This window comes from Phocoena phocoena, chromosome 15 (genome assembly GCF_963924675.1).
Source record: "Phocoena phocoena chromosome 15, mPhoPho1.1, whole genome shotgun sequence".
NCBI classification, from domain to species: domain Eukaryota; kingdom Metazoa; phylum Chordata; class Mammalia; order Artiodactyla; family Phocoenidae; genus Phocoena; species Phocoena phocoena.
The window spans coordinates 35421349-35436419 of record NC_089233.1 but is presented as its reverse complement, the minus strand read 5'-3'; the positions used below and the strand labels follow the sequence as shown (position 1 = coordinate 35436419).

General features: G+C 42.1%; 1 protein-coding gene across 2 annotated transcripts in view; it reads left to right on the top strand.

Annotated features, from left to right (window-relative positions):
* Positions 1–15071, top strand: part of CLUAP1 (clusterin associated protein 1) — a 41673-nt gene that overhangs the window by 25492 nt on the left and 1110 nt on the right. The window contains exons 10-12 of one of the 2 annotated variants that reach the window (XM_065892548.1): positions 10046–10153; positions 12615–12670; positions 12952–13008. In XM_065892548.1, the coding sequence (XP_065748620.1) occupies positions 10046–10153; positions 12615–12670; positions 12952–13008 (221 nt within the window). The remainder of the gene's footprint in view (positions 1–10045; positions 10154–12614; positions 12671–12951; positions 13009–15071) is intronic. The other variant, XM_065892549.1, reaches the window with a different exon arrangement.

Genomic DNA, 15071 nt, shown 5'->3' with positions numbered 1-15071 from the left:
TTAATTCTGTGATCCATAGGTTTGGGATCTCATGAAGGACAGAGATTCTCATGAGTATGTGTGATTTAGTTTTTTTGGAAAAATAAGTTCCAGTTTAAACCAACTTAATGAAGGAAAGCTCTTAATTTAGTAATTTTTGAGCAAAGAAGTTAGGAAAATATTTACAAAGGACCATTCTCAGTTCTATTTATCCTAAGCTTCTTAAGATGCCCTGTGCTTCTTTGCTTTTCTGCACACGTGGGAACATTGCCCAGAGTATTGGGATATAAAGGAGGAGAGATATAAAGGAAGACCTTCTGAACTTTTCTCCCATCTGTGAAAGACTCCTCTGAACAGAAAAATCTAATAGTACATAGATGTGAATCAGGGCAAGAATTAGCAAAATCCAAAAGCTGGAAGAGAGCATCTTGTTCAGGCCACTCTGCAGGTAGCTGATTCAACCCAGCAAAGCATTATTGAGTATCTGTTCTGGGTGCTAAGGACATACCAGTGGACAGCAGACAGGGATCCTTGCCTTAAACGATTTGATGTGCTAACGACATGCTGGGGAACAAACAATAAGCAAGCTGTTTGTGGAAGGTGAAAAATGCCATGGGGGAAAACGAGGAGCAGGTAAGGGGCAAAGGGAAGGTGTAATAGAATTGCAGTTTTAAAGAGGAGTCAGGGTAGACCTCACCAGGAGATGCTGTTTAAACAAAGGCTAAATCAGTAGAGCTGGGGAGAAGGGAGCTATCAGATGGGTAAAGTCCCAGCCTTTCTGTGAGAAACTCAGGGAGTTTTGCTGAGTGAGGAAAAGTATGAACACATGGGGCTGGAGCTGAGGCAGATGAGATGAGATGGAAGGTGGGCCGTGTGCTTGAGGGGTTCACATTTGATGGAGACTGTCTTCTCTGTTAAGCAGGAGGTAAAGTCATCTCAGATTTCGCTTTGGGATTTGGAGTAAGAGGTTTGAGGAAGAGAAAGTTTGAGTAATTAGAGATGGGAGAGTGCCATAGGCCCCAGAGATTAAAAAGGCAAAGTGCTCTGTTGGGATGCCCTGTAATAAAAATCAAGAGCGACTCTTCATCTTCCCACCATCCTTTTAAACCTCGTTGCTGGGGGTAAATTTATAACTGTATCCTCGGTAGGATTCAAGCACTGTAGCATTAGGAACTTAAAGAATCCTCTGAATTTATAAAATGACTCAGGAATTTCTAGAAAGCAACTGAGTAACCTTGCTGTGGTTCCATTTTTGTGGTATGGTGGAGAGAAGATGTTCATGCATGTCATGCACATTTACCATGTGCCTACTGTGTGACGGGTGTTGTGCCAGTGCACAGTGATGGCAAAGGCGCTCAGGGATCTCCATGTCTAGAACTGCACCATCGGTACCTGGCCATGAGTTGGTGTTCTTGGAGCACTTGAAACGTGGCTAGTCCGAATCAAGATAATGCTGTTTGTGGAGAATATACACCAGATTTTGAAGACTTACTATAAAAGTAGAGTAAAATTACTCATTAATATTTTTCTAAATTGGTTACTTTTTTTGAATTTTATTTTATTTTTATACAGCAGGTTCTTATTAGTTATCCATTTTATACATATTAGTATACATATGTCAATCCCAATATCCCAGTTCATCACAGCACCACCCCTCCCACCCGCCACGTTCCCCCCTTGGTGTCCATACGTTTGTTCTCTACATCTGTGTCTCAATTTCTGCCCTGCAAACTGGTTCATCTGCACCACTTTTCTAGGTTCCATATATATTCACTCTGTATGACAGTCTCTAGATCCATCCACGTCTCTACAAATGACTCAGTTTCGTTCCTTTTCATGGCTGAGTAATATTCCATTGTATATATGTACCACATCTTCTTTAACCATTCGTCTGTCTATGGGCATTTAGGTTGCTTCCATGTCCTGGCTATTGTAAATAGTGCTGCAGTGAACATTGGGGTGCATGTGTCCTTTTGAATTATGGTTTTCTCTGGGTATATGCCCAGTAGTGGGAATGCTGGGTCATATGCTAATTCCATTTTTAGTTTTTTAAGGAACCCCTCCATACTGTTCTCCATAGTGGCTGTATCAATTTACATTCCCACCAACAGTGCAAGAGGGTTCCCTTTTCTCCACACCCCCTCCAGCGTTTGTTGTTTGTAGATTTTCTGATGATGCCCATTCTAACTGGTGTGAGGTGATACCTCATTGTAGTTTTGATTTGCATTTCTCTAATAATTAGTGATGTTGAGCAGCTTTTCACATGCTTCTTGGCCATCTGTATGTCTTCTTTGGAGAAATGTCTGTTTAGGTCTTATGCCCATTTTTGGATTGGGTTGTTTCTTTTTTTAATACTGAGCTGCATGAACTGTTTATATATTTTGGAGATTAATCCTTTGTCCATTGATTCATTTGCAAATATTTTGTCCCATTCTGAGGGTTGTCTTTTCATCTTGCTTGTAGTTTCCTTTCCTGTGCAAAAGCTTTTAAGTTTCATTAGGTCCCACTTGTTTATTTTTGTTTTTATTTCCATTACTCTAGGAGGTGGATCAAAAAAGATCTTGCCGTGATTTATGTCAAAGAGTGTTCTTCCTATGTTTTCCTCTAAGAGTTTTATAGTCTCCGGTCTTACATTTAGGTCTCTAATCCTTTTTGAGTTTATTTTTGTGTATGATGTTAGGGAGTGTTCTAATTTCATTCTTTTACATGTAGCTGTCCAGTTCTCCCAGCACCACTTATTGAAGAGACTGTCTTTTCTCCATTGTATTTCCTTGCCTCCTTTGTCATAGATTAGTTGACCATAGGTGTGTGGGTTTATCTCTGGGCTTTCTGTCCAGTTCCATTGATCTATATTTCTGTTTTTGTGCCAGTACCATATTGTCTTGATTATTGTAGCTTTGTAGTATAGTCTGAAGTCAGGGAGTCTGATTCCTCCAGCTCCGTTTTTTTCCCTCAAGACTGCCTTGGCTATTCGGGATCTATTGTGTCTCCATTACAAATTTTAAGGTATTTTGTTCTAGTTCTGTAAAAAATGCCATTGGTAATTTGATAGGGATGGCATTGAATCTGTAGATTGCTTTGGGTAGTATAGTCATTTTCACAATATTGATTCTTCCAATCCAAGAACATGGTATATCTCTCCATCTGTTGGTACCATCTTTAATTTCTTTCATCAGTGTCTTACAGTTTTCTGCATACAGGTGTTTCGTCTCCCTAGGTAGGTTTATTCCTAGGTATTTTATTCTTTTTGTTGCAGTGGTAAATGGGAGTGTTTCCTTAATTTCTCTTTCAGTTTTTACATCATTAATGTATAGGAATGCAGAAGATTTCTGTGTATTAATTTTGTATCCTGCAACTTTACCAAATTCATTGATTAGCTCCAGTAGTTTTCTGGTAGCATCTTTAGGATTCTCTATGTATAGTATCATGTCATCTGGAAACAGTGACAGTTTTGCTTCCTCTTTTCCAATTTGTATTCCTTTTATTTCTTTTTCTTCTCTGATTGCCATGGCTAGGACTTCCAAAACTATGTTGAATAATAGTGGTGAGAGTGGACATCCTTGTCTTCTTGTTCCTGATCTTAGAGGAAATGCTTTCAGTTTTCACTATTGAAATGATGTTTGCTGTGGGTTTGTTGTATATGGCCTTTATTATGTTGAGGTAGGTTCCCTCTATGCCCACTTTCTGGAGAGTTTTTTTTTTTTTTTTTTGGAGAGTTTTTATCATAAATAGGTGTTGAATTTTGTCAAAAGCTTTTTCTGCATCTATTGAGATGATCATACGGTTTTTCTTCTTCAGTTTGTTAATGTGGTGTATCACATTGATTGATTTGCGTATATTGAAGAATCCTTGCATCCCTGAGATAAATCCCACTTGACCACAGTGTATGATCCTTTCAGTGTGTTCTTGGATTCTGCTTGCTAGTATTTTGTTGAGGATTTTTGCATCTATATTCATCAGTGATATTGGTCTGTAATTTTCTTTTTTTTGTAGTATCTTTGTCTGGTTTTGGTATCAGGGTGATGGTGGCCTCATAGAATGAGTTTGGGAGTGTTTCTTCCTCTGCAGTTTTTTGGAAGAGATTGAGAAAGATGGGTGTTAGCTCTTCTCTAAATGTTTGATAGAATTCACCTGTGAAGCCATCTGGTCCAGGGCTTTTGTTTGTTGGAAGACTTTTAATCACAGTTTCAATTTCGTTACTTGTGATTGGTCTGTTCATATTTTCTATTTCTTCCTGGTTCAGTCTTGGAAGGTTATACCTTTCTAAGAATTTGTCCATTTCTTCCAGGTTGTCCATTTTATTGGCGTGGAGTTGCTTGTAGTAGTCTCTTAGGATGCTTTGTATTTCTGCCGTGTCGTAACTTCTCCTTTTTCATATCTAATTTTATTGATTTGAGTCCTCTCCCTCTTTTTCTTGATGAGTCTGGCTAATGGTTTATCAAGTTTGTTTATCTTCTCAAAGGACCAGCTTTTAGTTTTATTGATCTTTGCTATTGTTTTCTTTGTTTCTATTTCATTTATTTCTGCTCTGATCTTTATGATTTCTTTCCTTCTACTAACTTTGGGTTTTGTTTGTTCTTCTTTCTCTAGTTCCTTTAGGTGTAAGGTTAGATTGTTTATTTGAGATGTTTACTGTTTCTTGAGGTAGGATTGTACTGCTCTCAGAACTGCTTTTGCTGTATACCATAGATTTTGGATTGTCGTGTTTTCCTTGTCATTTGTCTCTAGGTATTTTTCAATTTCCTCTTTGATTTTTTCTGTGATCTCTTGGTTATTTAGTAACGTATTGTTTAACCTCCATGTGTTGTGTTTTTTCCTTTTTTTCCCTGTGATTCATTTCTAATCTCATAGCGTTGTGGTGAGAAAAGATGCTTGATATTATTTCAATTTTCTTAAATTTTCTGAGGCTTGGTTTGTGACCCAAGATGTGATCTATCCTGGAGAATGTTCTGTGCACCCTTGAGAAGAAAGTGTAATCTGCTGCTTTTGGATGGAATGTCCTATAAATGTCAATTAAATCTGTCTGGTCTATTGTGTCATTTAAGGCTTGTGTTTCCTTATTAATTTTCTGTCTGGATGATCTGTCCATTGGTGTAAGTGAGATGTTAAAGTCCCCCACTATTATTGTGTTACTCTTAATTTCGTCTTTTATAGCTGTTAGCAGTTGCCTTATGTATTGAGGTGCTCCTATGTTATGTGCATATATATTTATAATTGTTATATCTTCTTCTTGGATTGATCCCTTGATCATTACGTAGTGTCCTTCCTGGTCTCTTGTAACATTCTTTATTTTAAAGTTTATTTTACCTGATAATGAGTATTGCTACTCCAGCTTTCTTTTGATATCCATTCGCATGGAATATCTTTTTCCATCCCCTCACTTTCAATCTGTATGTGTCCCTAGGTCTGAAGGGGTCTCTTGTAGACAGCATATATTTGGGTCTTGTTTTTGTATCCATTCAGCAAGTCTGTGTCTTTTGGTTGGAGCATTTAATCCATTCACTTTTAAGGTAATTATTGATATGTATGTTCCTATGACCATTTTCTTAATTGCTTTGGGTTTGTTTTTGTAGGTCCTTTTCTTCTCTTGTGTTTCCCACTTAGAGAAGTTTCTTTAGCATTTGTTGTAAAGCTGGTTTGGTGATGCTGAATTCTCTTAGCTTTTGGTTGTCTGTAAAGCTTTTGATTTCTCCATCGAATCTGAATGAGATCCTTGCCGGGTAGAGTAATCTTGGTTGTAGGTTCTTCCCTTTCATCACTTTAAATATGTCATGCCACTCCTTTCTGGCTTGTAGAGTTTCTGCTGAGAAATCAGCTGTTAACCTTATGGGAGTTCCCCTGTATGTTATTTGTCGTTTTTTCCTTGCTGCTTTCAGTAATTTTTCTGTGTCTTTAATTTTTGCCAATTTGATTACTATGTGTCTCAGCGTGTTTCTCCTTGGGTTTATCCTGTATGGGAATCTCTTTGCTTCCTAGACTTGGGTGGTTATTTCCTTTCCCATGTTAGGGAAGTTTTCGACTATAATCCCTTCAAATATTTTCTCTGGTCCTTTCTCTCTCTCTTCTCCTTCTGGGACCCCTAAAATGTGAATATTGTTGCATTTAATATTGTCACAGAGGTCTCTTAGGCTGTCTTCATTTCTTTTCATTCTTTTTTCTTTATTCTGTTCCGCAGCAGTGAATTCCACCATTCTGTCTTCAGGTCACTTATCCATTCTTCTGCCTCAGTTATTCTGCTATTGATTCCTTCTAGTGTAGTTTTCATTTCAATTATTGTATTTTTCATCTCTGTTTGTTTGTTCTTTATTTCTTCTAGGTCTTTGTTAAACATTTCTTGCATTTTCTCAGTCTTTGCCTCCCTTCTGTTTCCACGGTCCTGGATCATACTGTCATTATTCTGAATTCTTTTTCTGAAAGGTTGCCTATCTCTACTTCATTTAGTTGTTTTTCTGGGGTTTTGTCTTGTTCCTTCATCTGGTACATAGCCCTGTGCCTTTTCATCTTGTCTATCTTTCTGTGAATGTGGTTTTTGTTCCACAGGCCGCAGGGCTGTAGTTCTTGCTTCTGCTGTCTGCCCTCTGGTGGATGAGGCTATCTCAGAGGCTTGTGCAAGTTTCCTGATGGGAGAGACTGGTGGTGGGTAGAGCTGGCTGTTGCTCTGGTAGGCAGAGCTCAGTAAAACTTTAATCCACTTGTGTGCTGATGGGTGGGGCTGGGTTCCCTCCCTGTTGGTTGTTTGGCCTGAGGCGCCCCGACCCTGGAGCCTACCTGGGCTCTTTGGTGGGGCTAATGTAGGACTCTGGGAGGGCTCACACCAAGGAGTACTTCCCAGAACTTCTGCTGCCAGTGTCCTTGTCCTCACGGAGAGACACAGCCACCCCCCGCCTCTGCAGGAGACCCTCCAACACTAGCAGGTAGGTCTGGTTCAGTCTCCTGTGCGGTCACTGCTCCTTCCCCTGGGTCCCGATGTGCACACTACTTTGTGTGTGCCCTCCAAGAGTGGAGTCTCTGTTTCCCCCAGTCCTGTCGAAGTCCTGCAATGAAATCTCGCTTGCCTTCAAAGTCTGATTCTCTGGGAATTCCTCCTCCCGTTGCTGTACTCACAGGTTGGGAAGCCTGACGTGGGGCTCAGAACCTTCACTCCAGTGGGTGGACTTCTGTGGTATCCGTGTTCTCCAGTTTGTGAGTCAGCCACCCAGCAATTATGGGATTTTATTTTATTTTGTATATTTATCTTTATTTTTGGCTCCATTGGGTGTTCGTTGCTGCGCACGGGGTCTCTCTAGTTGCGGTGAGCGGGGAGCTACTCTTCATTGTGGTGCGTGGGTTTCTCATTGCAGTGGCCTCTCTTGTCGCGGAGCACAGGCTCTAGGTGCACGGGCTCAGCATTTGTGGCTCACGGGCTCTACAGCACAGGCTCAGTAGTTGTGGCGCACGGGCTTAGTTGCTCCGCAGCATGTGGATCTTCCCGCACCAGGGCTTGAACCCGTGTCCCCTGCCTTGGTAGGTGGGTTCCTAACCACTGTGCCGCCAGGGAAGCCCCTGATTTTATTTTGATTGCATCCCTCCTACCATCTCACTGTGGCTTCTCCTTTGTCTTTGGATGTGGGGTATCTTTTTTGGTGAGTTCCTGTGTCTTCCTGTCGATGACTGTTCAGCAGTTAGTTGTGATTCCAGTGCTCTTGCAGGAGGGAGTGAGAGCACATCCTTCTACTCTGCCAACTTGAACCAGTCTCCTATTGGTTACTTATTAAAATGACATTTTAGATATATTGGGTTAAATAAAACATTATTAAAATTAATTCACCTGTTTTTGCTTTAATGTAGTTAGTAGAAAATTTTAAATTGCATCTGGGGCTGGCATATTTCTATTGGACAGTGTTGATCTAAAAGGAGAAACTTACAAAGTTTAAGCTTAAGTGTGTATGAAGTATATTTCATTGTGTTTTTTTTTTTTTTTTTTTTTTGCGGTTCGCTTGCCTCTCCCGTTGCGGAGCACAGGCTCCGGACGCGCAGGCCCAGTGGCCATGGCCCATGGGCCCAGCCGTTCCGCGGCACGTGGGATCCTCCCGGACTGGGGCACAAACCCGTGTCCCCTGCATTGACAGGCGGACTCTCAACCACTGCACCACCAGGGAAGCCCTTCATTGTGGTTTTATTTGAATTTCTCTGATAGCCAATGAAATGGAGCATCTTTTCATCTGCTTATTGGCTGTCTGTATATCTTCTTTGGAGAGATCTATTCAAGCCCTTTGCAGATTTTTAAATTGGGTTTTCCTTTTATTGTTGACTTATATATTCTAGATACTAGACCCTTATATATGATTTCTGATTTGCAAATATTTTCTGTCGTTCTCTGGACTGTCTTTTCACTTTCTTGATGCTGTCCTTTGCTGTACAAAGTTTTAATGAAGTACAGTTTATCAATTTTTTTCTTTGTTGCTTGTGCTTTTAGTGTCATATTTAAGAAACTGCTGAATTCAAGGTCACCAAGGTTTACCCCTCTGTTTTCCTTCTAGGAGTTTTATAGTTTTAACTCTTATATTTAGGTCTCTGACCCATTTTGAGTTAATTCTTGTATATTAACTCATTCTTTTGTGTGTGGCTGTCCATTTGTCCCAGCACTACTTTTTGGAAAGTCTATTATTTTCCTGTTGAATCATCCCAGCACCCTAGTTGGCCATCCTCATTTTAACGTGTCACTGACAACTCGGTGATTTCAGTGTCAGCGTGTATTAACTTTAGTTTACATGCTTGGTCCTCAGTCTATTGCTGTGACTTGTCAGAAGAAATCGTACTGAGCCCAAGGTACCTGTATTAATGTTGGTTTAAAATTCATGATATCATTTGCTTTATATTGCATGGGGTGAGGATTTAATGTCATAATTTTCCTGGAGGAAGTAAAAAGTGAACTAATCTGAAGAGTGATTTCACTTTGTGGTCATTAATTTGTGTTAATATCTAGTTAATATCTAATCACATTCTCTGTAACAGCTTTTATAAGGTGGTAGTTGTCAGCTCGATTGTACTGAAGTCCTTACAGGATGCCCTTATTGACACTTTCTCCAGCTCCCAGCTTTGCCCCTTCGTGCTGTAGAGTACAGCTCTTCTCTCCAGGGCTAAAGGAAGCAGGAAACTTTCCCTCAGTGCCCAGCTAGATGCAGCTGCCATTTCATTACTCTCTTACAGCAGGAGTTACGCAAAGCATTTTTGTAGATGAACAATTACTCTACTTCCAAACTGTCTTAAGAGTCAGTGATGAGAACAGCAACTGCATTCTTCCAGTTCCATCCTTCTAAAACCTCTGTCACTCTCTGGGCACAGAGCAGTTGGGCTGGGCAGTGAACGTTTTTTCTCCCCACTGTGGAAACTCTCCTTTTGTAGGTTTACATTAGGAAATGTTCAACCTGCACAAGACTCCAGAGGAGTATTTAAGAAATTAATGTAAAAGCCCGTTGCACTGAGAATGACCTTTCTTTACCTTTATAATGAGTTTTCTCCAGTAAGGAATATCACGAGCACCAATCTTCGTTGCCAGTCACCAGGTAGCTATCTTTCCCAGGCAGCCCAAACAGGCCCTTCCTGGCCCATCTCCCTCTTGCCTCCAGGCTTGTTCTGGTGCAGTTGCTGACCATTTCAGTGGGCTCCACTTCCCTCGTGTTATCTTCAAGGAGCTTGAGTTCTGGTAACATGGCCTAAGACTGAACAGAGAATGTTTTTTTTCCCCCAACTAGCGAAGAACTCCCAGCTACCTTGACAGCTGGCTAGTCAAATTTTTAGTTTTACATACTAAATACTGGAATAATGTTTCTAACTGATATAACTGACCCACTTTTTTCTTGCTTTGGAAAATTGTTTATAAAAAAACTAGCCTATGGTTGTTTGCATTAACTCTTCACTAAGTATCTACAGGCAACTCCCAAGAAATTCAAATCAAAACTCAAATGCATCAAAAGAAAGGCTCAGAAGCACAGATGGCTTTTGACAAGAGCCTTACTGGACAGAAGCTGTTTTAGAGGCAATGACGGAGCTGCCCTTTTGTTTTGCCTACTTGTGTCGCTGCCAGGTAACGATGACTCCGACATTGACATCCAGGAGAACGATGAATCCGACAGTGAACTAGAAGAGAGACGGCTGTCCAAGCCACGGACAGCCATGGAGGCGCTCTTGCAAGGTACCACAGTGGCTCTTGCTTGCCCTCCGCCCCATGCCCTGTCACAGGAAATGGCGGCCGGGATTGGGTCAGGGCTGCTTGGTTTCGAGGCCCGTAAGCACACTGCCCTGTTGTTTATCAGGATTTGGCTCTTAAACTGGTCAGTGGTCATCTTTGCTGCTAATACTCTTACCTTTGGCCCCAAGAATAACCAGTCTTATTTATGGTTTGGTACTTCTCACAGAGGCCACATAACACACTGCCTCTGCTGATCAGCTGAATTCTGCCCATTTTGGGTCCAAACTGCTCTCAGTGCAGTTACATCCCTTATGGTCAGAGAATTAATGCACAAATAAGGGACTTACATGAGCATCTGTGCTGTTAAAAAAAAGTTCTTCTGGGAATTCCCTGGCGGTCCAGTAGTTAGGACTGTGCTCCCACTGCAGGGGGCACAGGTTTGATCCCTGGCCAAGGAACTAAGATCCCTCATGCTGTGAGGTGTGGCCAAAAAAAAAAAAAAAAAAGGTTCTTCTAGTTTCTACCTTCTTACTGCAAAAGATTCAAGCAATAACATATGTGGAGCAAATGTGGGTGTTCCCCTGGGGTCTTCCTCATGTCCCACACCCTCACCTACAGGGGTCATGGCCAGTGGCTTGGGGTGTGTCCTTCCAAATTACCTTTCCACACATTTACAAGTGTGCGCTCGTGAGTGCGCACACACACACACACTCAGATGTGGACACAAAGATCACCTGAAACATTTTTTAACCTAAATGGGACCAGATTGTGTGTGGTTCTGTACTTGCTTTTTAAAATTATTATTAAATATACTGGAACCTTTTCCAGGTCAGTAAAATATAAATCTGCTTCATTCTTTCTGACAGCTGCATAGTATTCCATCCTGTGGCTGTACCCATAATTTATTTGGGCATTCCATATTGATATATATTTAAGTATTTCCACTCTTTCCTTTGTATGTACATCTTTCCGCATATGTGCAAGTGTTTTTTTAGGTTGCATTATTAAAAATGGAATTCTTAGGTCAAAGGTTATATAAATTGTTATTTTGATAGATACTAAATTGCCCTATATTTGCCTATAAAGCATTTCTACTACCTGTTAATTTTTGGAACAAAATTGCATTTTTATGTATATAATACTTCTAAGTCGTAAATCATCTTTATTGTTTTATATTAACTGCTTTCTCTTATAGGCTCAGCTATTTTTATTTATTACATTTCATTTTTTTATAGGATAATTAGATGCTCTGATTCCTTTCTCTTCCTTTTATTTTTTAAGAGCTTCATGATATAAATAGAGGTTAGAGGTTATGCCTCCCATTCTGCAGATGGGGGCCAAGGCTCTAAAAAGGTATGGAATTGGCTAATAGAACATAGTAAGGGCACTGGTTTCCTAAATTCTCCTGCTGACCACTCAGCCTGCAGAAGTAAAATCACAGGGTTCATTTCCAAAAACTACAAATAAGTTCTTCAAACAACACAAGAGTTGCATTTTATCTGACCAAGGGAGCGTGTCCATAAACAGCTCTTGATGACCATCTCCAGGCCTGCCCTGAATGAGCTCCTCTGAGCTGCCTTCGCTGCCTTTCTTCTGAGGCCTGGCCCTGGCGTCACCGGTGGCCGTTTTTCAGCCTTCGGGTATGTGCAGCTCTCTGCCTTCACCCAGCAAGGATGGCTCTTGAGTTTTTGCAGAAGTCTCGTCTAGAAAACATTGACTTCCAGAGGAGGAGGGGAGAATCACTTAGATAATGATGGTGTTTTGAAGGATAAATTAATGTGATACTTAAATTTTTTTTACTGTTTGGAGCTCAGACATAGATCCAAGTACAAGTGACACTGGCCCATAAAAGGAGAATATATTTCTTTTTTCAACAGAGAGCACATCTATTCTATTGCATGTATACTAATAATGGGATTCAGTGACTTTTACCTAAAATATTTACAGGATGCATATTTATTTTTCTGATTTATGATTTGTGCTTATATTTTAATGCCCTTTTCCTCTTTTTCAAAGTGGAAATGCAGAAAATCTATTACTGTCACAGTTCTGATTAGCTGGATGCTACTTAAGTCAGTTTTCTGTTTTTATTTTTTTTTAAGTATTTATTTACTTATTTTATGTATTTGGCTGTGCCGGGTCTTAGTTGCAGCACGTGGGATCATCGTTGCCTCGTATGGGGTCTTTATTTGTGGCATATGGGATCTTTAGTTTTGGCATGCATGTGGGATCTAGTTCCCTGACCAGGGATTGAACCCAGGCCCCCTGCACTGGGAGCACGGAACCTTAACCACTGGACCACCAGGAAAGTACCTACTTAAGTCCGTTTTTTTTTCTTAAGTCAGTTTTTTAATGTGATTCTTCTTTTTCCCAGTTTTCTAAAGGAAAGCAAATCTTGAAGGCCGTTTCCTGTCCTGTATCCTACAAGGTTTTCATACTCTCTTCATGCTTTTGTTCTCCTCAGGACGACCCAGCAAACGCGTTGTGGGCACAATGCAAGGTGGAGACTCGGATGACGATGTGAGTCCCGACCAGCTCCCTGAGCTGTCCTGGTCTTGGCCGTCTTGGGCCAGCCTCGTAGGCTAGTTTGGCCGAGAAGCTAAGTGTATCTGACCAGTTTAGCACGAGGTGCTGCTTCTCAGCCCGGCCCTTTGCTGGGTTTGTGGCAGAGTTCGACCTCCCAAGGAGCTAGACTCTCTTCTTTGCTGGTTGTTGGCTCATTTCTTTTCTTTTCAAATGAACGTGCTTGCCCTACTTTTTTTTTTTCTTCTCATTGTTCTTTCCATTCTCGCTTTCCAAAGATGGAAGCAGCACCAGCTCTCTTAGGTAAATGCAAGACTTCCAGCTCCAAGAAACAGGTTGGTTTTCTTTTTCACCTCCATTTGTGTGTGTGTGAGCCACTTACGGTCAGCAGAGAGCCTTCCCCAAGAGTGATGCCTTGTGTCTGGGGCAAGAAGCCACTCACATGGGTTCCATGGTGAGTGGTGAAGTTACCTAGAGGTCCCTGTGCTAATGAGGAGGCGGGGTGAACACTGAGCCAAGAGACAAGGAAGGTTATCAGGCCCCTGAACTGTAACCTAGAAGAGAAGGGATTCTGCTGAGGGCTGGGATCAAGACCAGGCTTTTCTTCAGCTCCATTCTGGGGAGGGAACCTGAAAGGCAGGCTCTCTCGAGACCAGGGCCCGGAGTGTGACATCAGGTTGCTGATGCCTTGAGCACTGTTGAGTGGATAACTGACTGGGAAACCAATGGAATGGGGAACCAAGGCATCCTTGCTGGGGTCCAGTTATTGGGGCCGCACTGTCCATCGATCTGGGCGTGCCTTCTTTTTTGAGTCCCTGGCAGGGCTGTGAGGCCCAAGAGGCAAAGGTGACTGGACTGATGGAGATCACAGACTTCCCATCAGGCTGAATGCCATGTGTGTTTGGAGCACGGCACTAGTGCATGCACATAGCGTGGGCTGATATTCTTGTACAAACAGTTCCATTTATTAGGTACCAATGGTGAATACTTTTAGAGAAATTTACAGGAGGGGAGAGGTCACTCAGATTTGCTGGGCAAGATGCACAGAGAAGATAGGGCCTTGAATTCATAGAAGACAGTCTGTAGAGAAGCAGAAAGACTACCTCCAAAATTTTTTTTTTTTTTTTTTTTTAACATCTTTATTGGGGTATAATTGCTTTACCAAAATTTTTTTAACAAAGTAGGGGATGGATGGCTAAATAGCTTCTATCTATCCATCTTACCCATCTGAGACAGAATTAGGGAAAGTCTGGTGTGGAAACTCATGACACTGGCCTCTTTTCTTATGATTTGCTTGATCATTTGTATAGCTTTCTACTTTTCTGAGTAAATGCCTTATTTGTAGCTTAAAATCTCCTCTGTGCCTGTTGCCCCTTATTTATCTCAAGGAGGCTGTTTCCACACATCCCCCTGGGCATAGGGGCTTGTCCTTCACCTGTTCACTCATTCACTTGCCAGGTCCTTGTTGAGTGCCTGTTACGTACCAGGCACTGTTAGGGGTTAGGGGAATACAGCAGTGAACAGAACAAAGCCCCTGCCTTCTTGAGGCTTACATTCCAACGGTCATCAAGCAGATACATCAGGGGTCATGGTGATAAGAAAAATAAAGCAGGTTCAGGGGACAGAGTGACAGGGATGAGGGAGGAGGTCGATGTCTTCTGATTGGTCAGGGAAGGTCTCTGATTAGGTGACATTGGGCAGGGGGCTGAGTGGCAGGAGGAAGGTGATGCTGCGGTAGGGCAGTGAGGCCTAGGAAACATGGTTCCTGAATTCGAGGGCCGGAGGCGGCAGCGTGACTGGGAGTGAATGAACTGGGGCAGGAGCAGCAGGAGAGGCAGCAGGGGCCACGCACAGCTTTGCAGGATGTGGCGAGGGCTTGTGCTCTCTGAGTGCAGGGGGGAGGTGCTGGAGACCCAGGAGAGCTGACCTGAGTTTCAGAGGAACCAGGTGGGGGGCATTTGCAGGGGTCTAGTTCAGAGTGAGGGTGACGGTAGCAGCAGACTGGTGAGAAGTGGTCAGGTTCTGGATGTTTCTAAGGTGAGAACCATTAGGTTTTGTTAATTGGACATGAGGTGTTAGAGAAAGAGAGAAATGCCCTGGTTGTGGCTTAATTGGCTGAAAGCATAGTTTTCATTTCCTGAGGGGGGCAGACCTGAGGAAGGGACTTGAGAGCAGATCAAGAGTCTGGTTTTGGACATTCTCAGTGTGAGCTGCTTGCTAGATGTCCACATGCTGGTGTTGAGGACTTCAAGGGTCAGGTCTGAGCTGGAGATTGAATTTGGGGGAGCCACCCAAAGACCACCACGAGGATAGATGTGATTGCTTGGGGAGAGAGAGTAGAAAGGGAAGAGAGGAGGCCCAAGGCCGACCCTGTATTGCAGAGGTCAGGGCGAGAAAG